The sequence below is a fragment of the Perca flavescens genome, chromosome 13 (genome assembly GCF_004354835.1).
Source record: "Perca flavescens isolate YP-PL-M2 chromosome 13, PFLA_1.0, whole genome shotgun sequence".
Classification (NCBI taxonomy): domain Eukaryota; kingdom Metazoa; phylum Chordata; class Actinopteri; order Perciformes; family Percidae; genus Perca; species Perca flavescens.
The window spans coordinates 11,668,070-11,683,951 of record NC_041343.1 but is presented as its reverse complement, the minus strand read 5'-3'; the positions used below and the strand labels follow the sequence as shown (position 1 = coordinate 11,683,951).

Genomic DNA, 15,882 nt, shown 5'->3' with positions numbered 1-15,882 from the left:
GTTGATTTATTTTTTGTTCCAATGCCTGCACAGCTACCTCAACCTATTGTTCTCTCTTTACCAATTTTCCTCTTAATATCTCTCACATCTTATCCGTCTTTAGTTTCTTGGCAGCATTTCATTTTTCATTTTCTCTACTTTCATCTTTCTTACTTTTATTTCTGTCTCTCTCTTCATGACTTTGATCTTTTGTCAACATCAGTTCCCAATTTCATAATATACTGTTGACAGTGTATTGTTTTTTGGGGCTTTTTGCCTTTATTTGACAGTGATAGAAGAGATACAGACAATATAAGTATTGTATTGTTATTATTTTTATTGTTATTAATGCAGGAATAGAGAGGGATGACATGCAACAACAGGAATCGAACTGGGGACAGTTTAACCGCTTTAGTCCCTTGCACACCAGACGCTCCTATTGTTTAATACAGTATTAACCCCAGTACAAGAAAGCATGCAGAGCACATGTGCACGTCACCTGAGATCTTTCCGTAAGCTTACTTTACCGATACTGTCCTTAAAATGACACGTTTCTCCAATCTGATGCTTTTAGTTGCCTCAACATGACACCAAACATCTTAAACCTGTTTTAGCTGCAGTGGCAAAACATAAAACACATGTTTAATATGAATAATTTGTGTTTGCAGTATACATTAAATATACTGTAGAAAACTAACATCACAAAAAAAAACTTGAAAACTTCTCAAATAGATACCATTTTTTTTGTCTTGGCTGTCAGGCGATAATGATTTCAGTTTTGTTTTATGTGAGCAGCTCCCTCATTCCACTGTGTGTTGCATTGTAGGACGATGGTGTCCATCATACTCAAAAATGTTTGCATTTTTTAATATACTTTATTTTTTTATGTTTTCAGTGTGAACCACACACATGTTTTAAGGACGAAGTATACAGTATGCAATAAGGCCATCGGGCAAATGTTAACATTATTAGTCTTTCACTTCCCTACTTCTTTTTTTTTTATTAGCTGGATCAGATCAGCCTCCCCCTGTGATTAGGCAGGGCCCACTCAATCAGACCATTCCTGTGGACAGCACAGTGGTCCTGGGTTGCCAAACAGCTGACTTTCCATCTCCTACGGTCCACTGGAAGAAAGACGGTGTCCTGGTTTCTCCCATGGACTCCCGCATGTCCATAGCAGACACAGGATCACTGGAGATTCGCTATGCTAAGGTAGGAGGACTAACACAGGGGTTAGTATTTTACAGTTACAGCGACTGCACTCAGACAACCCACTAATATCTGCCACTGAACTTCTTCTCCTCAGCTGGGAGATACAGGCTTCTACACTTGTGTAGCTTCTAGTCCCAATGGAGAAGCTTCCTGGACAGCATACTTACAGGTGGAGGGTAGGTCACACATATTGAGACATAGTTATAAAGGTTGGTAATACATGCTGAAGAGCCCTGTGTAGTGTACTGTAATGATTTTCTTGGTGTCTCTGTGGCAGAGTTTGGAGTTGTTGTTCAGTCCAGTCAGCCGATAGACCCTAACCTGATTCCCAGTGCTCCGTCTAAACCTGAGGTGACTGACATCAGCCATACCTCTGTCACTCTGTCGTGGAAAACAAACCCCAGTGCTGGTGCAACACCAACATCTTACCTGATCGAGGCATTCAGGTTAGACTTATGTGGTATCCAGCCATCTATCAAGCTTGATGAAACTTCCCTTGCTTCTGTATGTTATCATTTCTTCATCTCTTCCTGCAGTTATACGTTAGGCAGCAGATGGGTGACCCTAGCAGAGCATATAAAGACACAGACCTTTGTACTGAGGAACCTGAGGCCAGCAACTGTCTACCTCTTTATGGTCAGAGCGGTGAATGCTTATGGCCTCAGTGACCCCAGTCCAATCTCTGACTCTGTCAGAACACAGGGTCAGTGTGCGCTTTTCTTTTTTTCTTTTTCATTCCAATTTCAGCTCAATGCAACCATTGTTGCTATTTTACTTCTTTCTTTCCTTTTGTACCAACAGACAGCACTTCCACCATGCAGGGAGTGGATCACAGACACATCCAGAGGGAGCTGGGAGATGTGGTTATCCACCTGCACCCACCAACTGTTCTTTCATCTTCTGCTGTCAGGATGCAGTGGATGGTAAGGGGGCCGTACCATGACGACTGTACTGCACAACGTCAACATTTGTTTGCTACATGTTTTCTATGTTATGTACAGTATGTGATGTGCATCTATGTGATCAAAATAAACTAAACTAAACTGAACTAAACAATGTCAGTGTTAAATATGGGAAAAGGTCAAATGTGCAATTTTACCACTAATACATGCTGTATATCAACAATTTAAAATGAAAACATAGCCTGTGCTGACAGTTTTTATCAGGGATTATTATAGAGCAGACTAACACTCTGATATGTTTTCTCTTATTCTTCCAAGCAGCACAAATAAAAGAAGTGAGCTGTCAATGATGAATGAGCAAATACACTTTCAACACAGCGATCTGAACAGTTCAAGAGGATTTTGCTCAGCTAAAACTGCCTCGTGTGAAATATTTATTTTATGCTGAAATTACATGTTGTTTTCTCTCTAAACATTTATTAGCAGAGAATAAACCCACTGCACAGAGAAGTAAAGAATGTATCTTTAGTGTGATAAATTGTGCCTTGTTCCCAAGACCTGGGGATTTATTTACCAGCATGTTTTATCTGTGTGGAGGCAAGTGTTTAGATATGTGTATGCCTCCACAGAAATATTTTAAGGCAATTATTTGTCATAATTGTGTGGTTTAAATGGAAAGTGCTTCGTCCTCTCTTGGCTTGATTTTAACCAGAGCCATTTTGTGGTTTACAGTGAGAATTCACAGATATGAGGAAATGGAAATCTGTATCAACCTAAAGGCAAAGGGTATTAACTGAGTTTTAACAGATCCTTCCTGTGGGATTTTCACTCCAAGATTAGGCGTTAACCACTTAGATGTATGTTGTTGTAACTCACACACAGATATAATTGTGACAATTGTGATAATAGACTTTAAATGCATCACAGGAAGAAAAAAAAAACACAGTACCATTACACATCTCTTTGATTCAAACCCAGGTGTTTATTTACTCATGGTCAAAAAGGGTCTCACTGTCACATGTTGTGCCATTTATGCAGCATGTTTTATCTCTGCATCTCCACTAGGTCGAGCAGCAGTCCACATACATCCAGGGTTACAAGGTGCTTTACAGGGCATCCGCTGAGCACGGCCAGCCAGAGGGGCAGTGGAGTGTCCTGGAAGTACACACCCCACGGGAGGACGGGGTGGTGATCGGTCAGCTGAAGAGAGGTTCCATCTACGAGTTCAAAGTGCGCCCTTTCTTTGATGAGTTCCAGGGAGCTGACAGTGAGGTGAAGGTGGTCAGGACCTTGGAAGAAGGTGACTGAGAACTTTTGTTCTGCAGTATTAAATACATCTATAAATAGCTGAGAGGAAATTAATAACATTGGTGCAACTCTTTAATTTCCTTCTATTATATATTTGGATGATGATACAAAAGCCAGGTTATTGACAGATATTTTGTTCACATGCACAGCTGTTAGAAATGCAGACCACACCTGGGATACATACAGCATCAAATGAGACTGTGTTTATGTCTGAATTGTTAACTATATCCTTAATTGTCTTAGCCCCTAGCAGAGCACCTCAGGGCGTTACAGTGACAAAGAGTGATACCAATGGGACCGCTATCCTCGTTGCTTGGAAACCGCCTCCGCAACGGGAAGATGATGGAGTCATTCAGGAGTACAAGGTAAGAAAAGAAGGCCCCAAGCCATCTCCTGTACTCTGAATCATGCGTTTTACAGTTAAAATGTACCTTCTCTTGACAGATCTGGTGCCTGGGTAACGAGAGTCGCTATCATGTAAACCAGTCGGTCGATGGCTCCACCTTCTCTGTGCACATCTCCAATCTGGCACCGGGAATTCGCTACAGCGTAGAGGTTGCTGCCAGCAATGGTGCTGGACCTGGGGTCAGGAGTGATGCCACTTTTTTTCAATTAGGTGAGAGTCCTACCAAAAACAGTGTTTGTTTATTGAGGTGTCATCAAACTAGGCGTAAAAGCAGTCAGATCATCCCAGGCTGAAAACTTCTATAATTAAGAAAAGTTTTTTAGCCTTCTTTATACTATACAGTGTTCATCAAAAAATGTATAACGCACCATATTGTGCTTACCCTGCTGTTACTTAGCTTCAGATACCTTTTTTTAACAATGCTCTTGTATCTTTGCTGCTTCATCAGCATGTTTGTACACGCTCTATTCTTCAGTTATGCTTTCTGCAAATCATCACAGTTGTTTTTTTTTTCACACATTATGCCTCTCTTCTCTCTTTCTTCTTTTACTGTTTAGACTCTGCAGGCCAGATGATGGATATCAGTGAGGAAAGAGACACCTTGTCTCAGATCTCAGATGTGGTGAGGCAACCGGCATTTATTGCTGGCATTGGCGCCACCTGCTGGTTGGTCCTCATGATCTTCAGTGTGTGGCTCTACCGTCACCGCAAGAAGAGAAGTGGCCTCAGCAGCACATACACCGGCATCCGCAAGGGTGTGTGTTTCTCTGTTGTGTGTATGTTTCAGAAAGGTAGAGCAATGTATGATGCTAAATCAAGATCAAGATGCTAATCATATAGGCCACGTTTGCGTCTGCAAAACAGGTGTTTACTTTTGTCGGTATATTTGAAGGACGTTATGCTTGTAGAAAAGATCAAACCATGGCACATTGCCACCATTAAACAGCTGTCTTCATCTCAGTGATATTATGAAATAATTTCAGAGGCTGATAAGCAGATCACATTAAAGGGTGAAAGATACTCTTGTCTAATCTTCCTTTGAGACTCCAGGAGCAAATTTGCATTTGCGACTATGCAGACAGTTAAAGGCTGACCTTTAGTCGCTCATTTGTAGCATGTCATTTTCCCTGAACACAGCACAGTTCTTAGAGGCACAGGCCTGTCAAACTGCCATTACCATGTCTGCTGCAATATCAGTGTTATTTTCCCACTCTCTCTCGGACCGCCTGTCACCACCATTAACCTTCACCTGGACACTTGTCAAGACAAAGGCAGCAGCAAGGCAGATGGCATGTGGTTATTTAAATGTTTATACACATCACTTTTTCACATGAAGAGATGTCCATCATGCAGCAGATAGAATATGCGTAAACAAGTCCAAACCTCATACTGGGAGTAACTAAGCACATAGCTACTATAATAGTCAAGTTTTAACATTAAAAATGATTTCAGTTTGCTCATCTTATTCCCCTTCCCTGTCTTTGTCTGTCCCTACAGTCCCCTCATTCACCTTTACACCTACAGGTATGTACAGTATGATTGTTCTGCTAATGTTTGTGGTATTTTATGTATTTAGCAAGTCAGTTATTAGTTATTGTATTTTATTCAAACATCCCAAGATGAAGTTGCCTCCCGTCTCTTGCAAGTCAGTTTTCATGGTCATTTACATATAGAACTAGAAAGGTATGGAAGCACAACTGAAAAATTGCACAATTCTGAAAGGATTTTACAAAAATCTCATCATAGAATACAACAAGCAAAAACACAATGAAGTGATTAAATAGTTCTTGCTCTAAAGTACCTACTGTTGCTACCTATACAGTACATGATTGCAGTACTAGAATGTAAAGATATATGTGTTGAATCAATTTGTGGATTTAGCTGCATATGTATATAATATTGTACCAAGCTCACTAAGTTAGGTTTATTTGATTTAAATAAGATATCTTATGTATTCTACTAGAGTATCTTTATTTGTTTGATGTTTTACTGGTGGTGGAGGAGAAAATGTCTCAGAATCAGTTATGAGATCGGTAAAGGCACAGGCAATTATTTGTGTTGTGTTTCATGCACATCAAACCATAGAGTCAGACTTGTGTATTAAAATGAGTGTAGTCTTTTCATTTTAGATTTTTGCTTATAAGCTCTATCCGCCTTGCATGGCTTCACTTTCTCTGCCTTTGGCACTTTCTCTTTTTGACAGCTCATCAAAGTTTAATGTTTTTCTGTTTCTCTTTCCAGTGGCATATCAAAGAGGAGAATCTGTGTGCAGTGCTGTCAGGTGAGTGATATTTTTGTCCCTTTGTGTTATATAACAACAGGAGAAATGCACTTACATTGTGAAAACACTAGGGGGAGGTGTCTTCCTGCTCCAAATGATAAAACCTCATGCATCCACCCCATGCTCAGAATTCATCAGCATACATGAGAACAATGGGTTTTGATTGACAGCACTGTGGTCCTCTTTGTTGCAGACCTGGCCTTCTCAGCATGGGTGAACCTCTAAACCAGCTGTGGCTGCCAGACAATTGGCCAAATGCATGTGCCAATCACAAGGACTGTAGCATCAACTGCTGCAATAATGGCAATGGCACCAGTGACAGCAACATGACAACATACAGCCGACCAGGTTAGTGCAAGACTGAGCCCATGTCAAAGTTCAGGTACTGTCAGAGTGTCTGAGATATATACTGTATTGTGTGTCTTATAAAAATCAAACAGCTTCCAGCGATGCTGAAGCTTTGTGACTCGTGCTTTAGCTGTGTTCAAGTGCTGCTTTGTTTTATGTTCTCCTCAGCTGACTGCATAGCTAACTATGGAAACCATACAGAAAACAAACAGGGGGGACAGCTTGGTTCTGAGACGGCCATTTACAGCGATGTGAACCTCTCCAACAAGCTCAATGAGATTAAAACGTTCAACAACTCCAACTTGTGCTACGCGAGTCCAGGAGGAGATTCAGCAGCCACATATGAACCCATCCCATACGCCACCACACAGCTCATTCAAGCCAGCATTAAAAATAAGGCAGCCAGTGGTGTCGCTATGGCAGAGCCTCTAGACATGCCCTGCTGGAAACAGCCCCCCAACCTGCCTCCAATACCAAAGGAGATGGCAGCACAGATGCAATATAACATAATTGAGCAAAACATGCTAAATAAAGGTAAAGTAGGGTTACATTTGATTTGCTTTACACCATTTATATGAAAAAAATAAAGCTGTTGCAAATGGTCTTGCTTCTTTGTCTTCAGATCATCTGCAAGGAAGTGAAGGAATGATCCATCCTAAAACTATCCCCTACAGCCAGACCCGTGATCACAGCACAGGAGGCTCACACCACAGCTCAGACAGAGGCAGCAACAGCACCTCAGGTAAGGCCAATGGCTACTCGGTACAGTGCTGAATTTGAATGAGGCAAGCCATACGTCTGTGTTTACCTTGATGTTTTCTTCTCATTTCTCAGGGAGCCAACATCAAAAGAAAGGAACACGGGCCCCAAAGATTCAAAAACATAATGCAGTAAGCTGGGGAGAAGCCCTGTCTCCTCCTCATGCCAATGCATGGGACTGTGATGAGTATAGCCTACCCATGGAAAGGAGGTACGGGGAAAAAAAGACACACAGATACATTTACTTCTATACAGCACACACTAATACACAGACATGCTTAGCTCCTCAGTTGGTTGTGTTGAGGTGGGGTCTCAAAAAGAAATAGCTGCAGTAGTGCACTTCAAAGTGCCCTAAAATATGCACCAGTCTGCACCAAATCTATTCATTTATTTGTTCTCAAGTGACTATGCAGTGAATATAATTAGGAACACATTTGAATTAGAAAAAAAAAATGATTAGGTTGACTGTTTCATGTTAAATTATAGCTGCTCCTTAGCAAACTGTAGCCCTCCAGGATAAAACAAAAACAGGATAAACTTATCAGACTCACACAAGCATAATTGGAGGTATGCTGTGAACACCTTCTGTTAAAACATGGCCTTATTGTCACAACCAACACTTTTAACCAAACTAATTACACAATTTAGATTTGTGTCACTGTCAGACAGTTTGCTTTTGACAGCAGGTTTTATATAATTGAAATTACTTCATAAAATGTTCAATGAACAGAAGGGAAACAAGAATGCATTCAAGAGACGACCAGCATTTCAGCAATAAAACCAGATGGTGCAGAAAGCTTATTGTTCATCTTTGGATGTTTTGCTATGATGGAAATTTGTGTTCTTATGGCGGACCTAGGGATTTGCACTGATGTCTAATGGTCTGTGACTAATGTTTTAGGACTGCCAACACCCCTCATTCCTTTAGCCATTACCTCATGTCCTTTTCTTATCAGTTTTGATCCAGAGGAGAGAATGGAAGGCTGCCCTACTCCACCACTTAGAGGGGCTGCCTCATCCCCTCCTGAAGTGTCTTATAGTCACCCACCTAACGCAACACCACAGGGAGACCTGAGCAATGGCCTGCATGATGGAACCGAGCACCTCAGGTAACCAGATAAAACCTTCCTGACACTGCTTTCAAGCATTTCTAACTGATGCTACACATTTTCCTTTTTGTGACAAGACTGCACAGATTTTTTTTAATTCACTTTCCAGCCAACACATCAGCGGCCACCCTCGCCCTCTTTCCCCAACACACACCTACAGCTCCATACCCTTCTGCGTGGACACCGATGTACAGGAGGAGGATGAGGAGGAAGAGGAGGAGGAGGCAGAAGAGGAGACAGACGCAGAGCTCGCTGACAGTTACTACAGCCAACACCACAAACGGCAGAAGCACAAACACCAGCTGCACCACCCCTCTCCACACAATCTGCTTCTCCATGGGCTGGTGCAGACCCCAGCCTCCAGCACTGGGGATCTGGACAGATCAGTCACAGGGTCCATGGTCAACAGCTGGGGCTCAGCATCTGAGGACAACATCTCATCTGGCAGGTCCAGTGTTGTCAGCACCTCGGAAGGATCCTTCTTTACAGACGGCGATTTCAACCAGGCAGTGGCCTCTTCGCGGGATATTGTAGGCCTTCGCATGTGTAGATACCCAGAGGAGTCAGGTGAGAAAGCTTCTGTGGAGGAAAGGTTTTATTTTGTGTTCAAACGTAGTAGACACATTACACATTTACGTTTCCAAAGAAATAATTGTATTAACTTTGGTAATTCCCTGACTTTCCACTAGCGCCATCATCAGGTAAAGATTTCATTGCCACTGTGACCATGTTAGCACGTTGATGGTAGCATTACCACATGATTGGTAACAAGAAGAAAAAGATAATTATCAAATGAAGTACTTTATTGGTATTGGTGTCACTTTAAGGGTATGTGTTTTGGTATTGGTACTGGCCATAATCATAATCGTTTCAATGATAATCAGCCCTACTAAACATAATGTTCCTTAAATGTCCACGACTAAATAAGCAACATTCAGATAGCCCACCAGGATAAATTGAATGAAAAAAATAATAATAATATGATAGTTATCACACTCACACAAGCATAATTGGAGGTATGCTGTAAACACCTTCTGTCAAAACATGAACAAATTGTCACAACCAACACTTTTAACCAAACTAATTACACAATTTAGATTCTTGTCAGTATCAGCCAGTTTACTATGACAGCAGGTTTCACATAATATAAATTACTTCATGAAATGTTCAATGAACAGAACAGAAACAAGCATGCATGAGAAGTGCAGCTTTTCAACCCATACAGTCTGTGGCGTTGTAGTCTTGCATTGCCAGCCCTTCCTCCACAGCACTGCGGAGGAGGGTCTGGCTAGTCCACACAACATTTCGGTATAGGAGAAAAACGTGCTCTGGTTTATTGGCATTTCTTTAAAGGACCTTGTTTTGGTGAAACGTGTATGTTCAATAGTGTTTTTAGTCGTGCAACAGAAAACTCAGATTGGACAGATAGTCTAGTTAGCTGTCTGGATTTACCCTGCAGGGATCTGAGGTTCAGATTTTTTAGAAAACCAACACAAAGAAAGTGGAAGAGGAGGGAAATCCAGCCAAAAATGAGGGACATCCGGCAGAACCTCTGGCGGCACCGGAACAATCCCATAAATGAAACGTTGTCAATATAGACTAGTGGCGTGGTGAAGACGAGCATGGTGTATTTGGTTGATTGATATGACGCAGTTCAAAGTGCAGAGATGCTTACGTTCACATGATTGGTATCGAATGAAGTAGAAAAAAAGGTATTAAAAGAAGTACTCTATCAGTATCGGTATCACTTTAAGTATACTGGTATTGGTACTGGTATCAATGATCCCCAGCACTATGAATGTAAATGTCCCTTAAACGTTTATGATTAAATAGCAGCAATCCAATATGGATAGTTAGTTTAGTTGGTTAGTGTGAAGACAAAAATAAATCCTTAGGAATTATTTATCAAGGGCTTAAAACTCAGCTAATCTGCATCATCAGGACTGTTTGGGTGTGGTTTTATCAGATTTGATTGACAGGGACATGGTAGCAAATCACTCAACAGTCATCACATTTCGTGACTATTGCTAAATCCTGATTGGTGCTCAGTACATGACATTACGTTTTTCATTCTAAGTCCAGTCCACTTCAAACCAGAAACAAAAGCACGGACAAGTCAGTACACAGTCAACTGTTCCAACTTTGACAGAAAATGGTGTGTTCATGTACATTGCTCACAGCAATGATGTTACATGTACCATTATGTGATCTAAACATTAACTTTTTATGCTAAATCTGTGTGATGATTGCAGGCCGGCGGCACCAGCGGCCCAGCAGCCCCATGTCCACAGACAGCAACATGAGTCCTGCAATAACACATAAAAGACCCAGAAGGCATAAACAGAACCAGTCCGGTCAACAGGGCTGCCAACCCAAAGATATCTTCAATGACGGTAAAGACTGAACCAAGAGTGAGATTAGATATTCACTCCTGTTTATCTCCTAGAAACTGTGACATTTGGATATTTGTGCTCTACTGTGTCCCCAGACTCTTGCATGCCTCTGAATTTTCCAAGCCAGATGTCCCACAGCGACTACAAAGTGAGAGGGGCCACGCTGCCTCGGATGGGCTCCGGGGAGGCCCGGGGTCGACGAGGTAGTGCCGGCACTCACAGGGTCAGGGAGGCTTCATTTGAGCAGAGAGAGAGCCAGGACAAGCACAAGACTCCACTAGGAGGAAAAGGGAGCAGCAAAAGCCGACAGCACGCAGGCACTGGATGGATTATACAGCACACTTTCTAATAAGTGATTGAGTTACTATCCAACTTCAATGTTTTCTTTCTTGTCTCTCTTTCAGAATTTGGGGATGTCCTTCTGTACAGTCGTCCCTCTTTCCCATCAGGTCAAGCTCAGAGGGAGCCTGATGATACTAATTCATCCAGCTTTATGTCATGTGGAGATTCAAGGACCAAACAGGGAGGACAGCTGGCACCTACAGGACAGGTGGAAGAGGTAAATCAAAATCAGGAGCAAAACTCCAGAAATACAATTCTCTGTGTTAGCTATTTAGTGTTTATTTGCCCAAATACACGTCTTTTATTATCTGTGACACAAGTTAACCAACAATTTAAGTAAGTGCAAGGGGGTAAACATGACACTATTTTGTTTTCACAGTTCCTGAAAAGCTAAGAAGCAATGCGAGCACAACAGGGATATCCTACAGTTGCTTCAGACGAAGGACTATGACCTTTACAATATGGGAAAAAAGACTCTACAAATACTGCACAATTCGCTCTTGTTTTCTACTTTAAATTTCTCATTAGGTGTTGGAAAAAAGAAAAAAAAAAGTGCCCTCATGTTTAAGTCTGTGGACTTCAATTTTGATGCACTGTTTATTGTTTTCTTTTTGGGTGACCAGCTTCCAGGAGCCTGAACCGCTGGTTGCTCAGTAAAGTAAGATGAATGCACATTTGATGGCGGTTGTGAGTGTCTACACAAATATTGTCCATGACGACTGCTTGATGCGGTCCATACATGATCTTTGCTTGTCATTCGTCTTGTTATTTTACTGTAATTGATATTCAGTAATTACCAGCCATCTTGTAAATTCTTGAAATTGTTTACTGCCACAGAAGTGCTTCAAACCCAAATTTTATATAACAGTGTTAATGTTTTATAAGTGATGTACATCTTGTATTTGTATTATTTGTCCTACTTTGGTTATAAAAGCACAATCACTTAATTTTATTTTAAGTCTTTATTATATGAATTTCAGTCTGGAGGAACTCAGTCTTTGGAGTTGTGTTAATCATTTCATCAGTTCACTTCAGGCTGAGAAAATGATTGTTGATTGTGATTGTGCATTCAGTTGCGTACATTTGAGCTGCTTTAATTCAGATTTGAACTATCTGTTGTGTGTACTGAGAGAATTGCATGCAGATTCACCTGTAGGAGCTTTTACTTAAACATCTTGACTGCTTTGTTCACCCATTGGGACAATGAAAAACTTGGTCATGGACTGGTTCCATTTATTGTTTTCTCCATTGAGGCCATTTCATTTAGTTCTGTGTTCCCTTGTCCTTGGTCATAACCTCTAGAGCAGGGCTGTACAGTATGCTTCATTTATTGAATTACTGATCATCAATTGCTTACCAAACTAAATTCACTTGTATAGCAATTTTCAATAACTAAAAACAAACAAACTTTAAACTGGAAAAATATCAGAAAGCCAGTACAAAAAATAATATAAAAATGAATATTATCAGGCATGGATGTATTAAGAAAATGTGTATTGTTTATTTATAGTTATAAAGTTACATTTGCATTGTGCTCTAGAGTTGTGATATTGTCCAGCCCTGTTCTGAAAGTTATATATGAAACAAAAATGTCACTCTAACTACTCTGTTTGAATAAATATGGCTGTTCCTTAAGCAACAACAACAACAAACACTTTTAGCTCATTCTTTCAACCTAATTCTACGTTGTGTTTCAAACGAAAAACACAGATTTTCAACCTCAACTAACCTAAGAAATGGCAAAAAAAAATAGCTCTTCAGACATATTGCCAAGGAAATATGGCAAACATGCAAATGATAGTTCATCCTTTCCAACATTTCACTCATGCTGAAGTGGTAACTTTTACAAAACTAAAGTAAGACTTCTACAGCAGAGATCTTCAACTGTTACCAAATTGTGAGCTTGACTGAGCTTCTCACCCTATCTCTAAGGGAGACGCCAGCCACCCTCCTGAGGAAACCCATTCCGGCCGCTTGTACCCTGGATCTCGTTCTTTCGGTCAATGACATATATATTAGCAAATAAAAAATCTGCTGGAAAAACCAAACTCTGGTCAGGCCAATCACATCATTTTTCTGTATGAATACATTCTCCTGTACGGTATAGTATGAAACCGTTGACTTTTTTTTTATTTATTTTTTAACAAGAATAATTACTGAGACTCTGGAGAGAACAACAACTATTAGCGTTTCAGTGGGTAGTTTTTACCACCACAATCAAATCATTTCACCACTTGTGATCAGAGGTAGAATTAATCTCACCATGTGCAGAACGTCGATCTGCTCCCAACACAGCGCCCAGTCTGCCGCCCCCCCCACTGTAGTTTTTAAAGCCTGAGACAGAAGTCAGTGATCAGATAAGAGCTGCGAGCTTCCGAACGCCCTATCCCATTGTGTGCAGAGGCAATTTGAAAGACAACCGATTATTCTCCGCCCCTGGGATTGAGCCCTGCCAATGGTGAGTTCCCAGACCCAACATCTTGATGTGGGTCTGGCTTGTCAGGCTGGCTGTCACCAGGTTTTAACTGAATGTCCTTCAGTTCCTCCCACAGGTGAACCCGCCCAATTCCGTGGTTGTGAAGAGATGTGGACGAGGAAGGCGGGAGAAAAGAAAACTGTGAGGATGTGATGAGACATGCTGTCTAATTAACCTCACTTATGAACCTTCATCAACAGAGCAGCTGTGTGCTGCTGAAAGGAAGGACATCTTTCCCAGATGTCTTTCAGTACATGAGTATATGTGTGAGTGTCAGTTTGACTATTCCTTGACTCACACAGTAAGTGGTGCACAGAGGATTATCACCTGAATCTGCAGAAGACATTTGAAAATAGCGGAGCATTTAGCAGCTACTTATATTATAGCATAGTTATACAGCTCATTTACGCTGCCTTCAAAGGGGCCAAACAAATTAATTATTGCAGGTTAAACTTGTGCCACTGTATGAAATATCTTCAGATTTATGACTCATTTCAGAGGGTCACTTGTCCTGAAGGGACCAGTTTTTCAGTGATGAATCTTTAAATTCTCACAATTCAATGCTCCACTCAATCTGGATACCTGGCTGTTTTCCAAATCCATCAAATATGGATTTCACAACACAACTATTTTCGACATACCATACTATGACTTTTTTTGACATAGTATATTAGGACTTTTTTTTAATCAAATTTTTTGACATACTATACTATGACTTTTTTCTTCACACTGTCCTATGACTTTTTTCGACATACTATACTATGACTTTTCTAATCACTGTTTTGACATACGATACGATGACTTTTTTATCGCTTTTTTTGACATGCTATACTATGACTTTTTATCACTTTTTTCGGCATAGTATAGATGGATATTTTTGACTTATTATACCATAACTATTTGTGACATACTATGGTATCACTTTTTTTTATAAATTTTCGACATACTATCCAATGACTTTTTTCGACATGCTATACTTTGCCTTTTTCGTCTTTTTTCGACATACTCTACTATTACTTTTTTTGACATACTATACTATGACTTTTTTCAATATACTATACTGTGACTATTTTAGAAATACTGTACTGTGACTATTTTAGACATACTGTACTGTGATTTTTAATAAGACCACTGTGACTCAGTGGTTTGCACTGCTGCAAATGGCACCGCAAGTGGTGTCATATTTAGGCACTGATGGATTTGACTCCTGGTTCAATCACCACTGACTTTTTTATAACTTTTTTCGACATACTATACTATGACTTTTTAACACTTTTTTCGACATACTATACTTTGACTTTTATGACTTACTATACTATGACTTTTTTCAACATGCTATACTATGACTTTTCAACATGCTATAATATTACTTTTTATCACCTTTTTTCGACATACTATACTATGATTTTTTTGACATACTATACTATGACTTTTTTCAATATACTATACTGTGACTATTTTAGAAATACTGTAATGTGACTATTTTAGACATACTGTACTGTGATTTTTAATAAGACCACTGTGACTCAGTGGTTTGCACTGCTGCAAATGGCACCGCAAGTGGTGCCATATTTAGGCACTGATGGATTTGACTCCTGGTTCAATCACCACTGACTTTTTTATAACTTTTTTCGACATACTATACTATGACTTTTTAACACTTTTTTCAACATACTATACTTTGACTTTTATGACTTACTATACTATGACTTTTTTCAACATGCTATACTATGACTTTTCAACATGCTATAATATTACTTTTTATCACCTTTTTTCGATATACTATACTATGATTTTTTTGACATGCTATACTATGACTTTTTTTGAATATACTTTACTGTGACTTATTTTATTATTATTATTTTATTAAAAGTTTACATTAGGGTAGATAGCTTATGGTGATAAGAGTATGATTGGAAAACAGAAGGTTTGGTGTTCAAACCTTATGCGTTTCAGAAAGTTTTGAGGTCCAATATAATTCTAAGTGAGAGGGATGAATATGCCAAAATCAAAATGTGTTCAGTCAGGTCAGATAGCTTAAAGTGATAAGTGAATGAGTGGAAGACTCAAGGTTGAGTGATTGAATCTTGTATGTTTCATTAAGTTTTTGGGGCAAATATACTACGTGAAAAAGACTTATATGAGGAAAACATGAGCTGCTGTATCAGGTCAGATAGCTTAGGGTGATAAGAGACTGTTTGAGAGACAAAAGGTAGAGAGTTCATATTTTAGAGGCTGCAAATAGTTTCAAGACCTGCTTTAAAAGAAGTCTTCCTTCCCAACAGTTGTTCTGAATAGATAAATGCACTTTTCAACAACTTTTCTTTTTTTCGACATGCTCTACTGTGACTTATTTATCACTTTTAT

General features: G+C 39.9%; 1 protein-coding gene across 4 annotated transcripts in view; it reads left to right on the top strand.

Annotated features, from left to right (window-relative positions):
* The window catches only part of LOC114566415 (roundabout homolog 1), a 92,578-nt gene extending 79,887 nt beyond the window's left edge, over nt 1-12,691 (top strand). For all 4 annotated transcript variants that reach the window (XM_028594846.1, XM_028594847.1, XM_028594848.1 and 1 more), the window contains 21 exons: nt 986-1,191; nt 1,286-1,367; nt 1,469-1,637; nt 1,728-1,894; nt 1,993-2,114; nt 3,159-3,393; nt 3,645-3,766; nt 3,846-4,017; nt 4,365-4,562; nt 5,305-5,331; nt 6,049-6,088; nt 6,282-6,436; nt 6,605-6,970; nt 7,059-7,178; nt 7,271-7,406; nt 8,152-8,304; nt 8,414-8,871; nt 10,557-10,697; nt 10,793-11,014; nt 11,102-11,256; nt 11,419-12,691. In XM_028594846.1, coding sequence (XP_028450647.1) covers nt 986-1,191; nt 1,286-1,367; nt 1,469-1,637; nt 1,728-1,894; nt 1,993-2,114; nt 3,159-3,393; nt 3,645-3,766; nt 3,846-4,017; nt 4,365-4,562; nt 5,305-5,331; nt 6,049-6,088; nt 6,282-6,436; nt 6,605-6,970; nt 7,059-7,178; nt 7,271-7,406; nt 8,152-8,304; nt 8,414-8,871; nt 10,557-10,697; nt 10,793-11,014; nt 11,102-11,256; nt 11,419-11,433 — 3,461 coding nt within the window. In that variant the 3' untranslated portion in view covers nt 11,434-12,691. The remainder of the gene's footprint in view (nt 1-985; nt 1,192-1,285; nt 1,368-1,468; nt 1,638-1,727; nt 1,895-1,992; nt 2,115-3,158; nt 3,394-3,644; nt 3,767-3,845; nt 4,018-4,364; nt 4,563-5,304; nt 5,332-6,048; nt 6,089-6,281; nt 6,437-6,604; nt 6,971-7,058; nt 7,179-7,270; nt 7,407-8,151; nt 8,305-8,413; nt 8,872-10,556; nt 10,698-10,792; nt 11,015-11,101; nt 11,257-11,418) is intronic.
* Nucleotides 12,692-15,882: the final 3,191 nt, after the last annotated feature.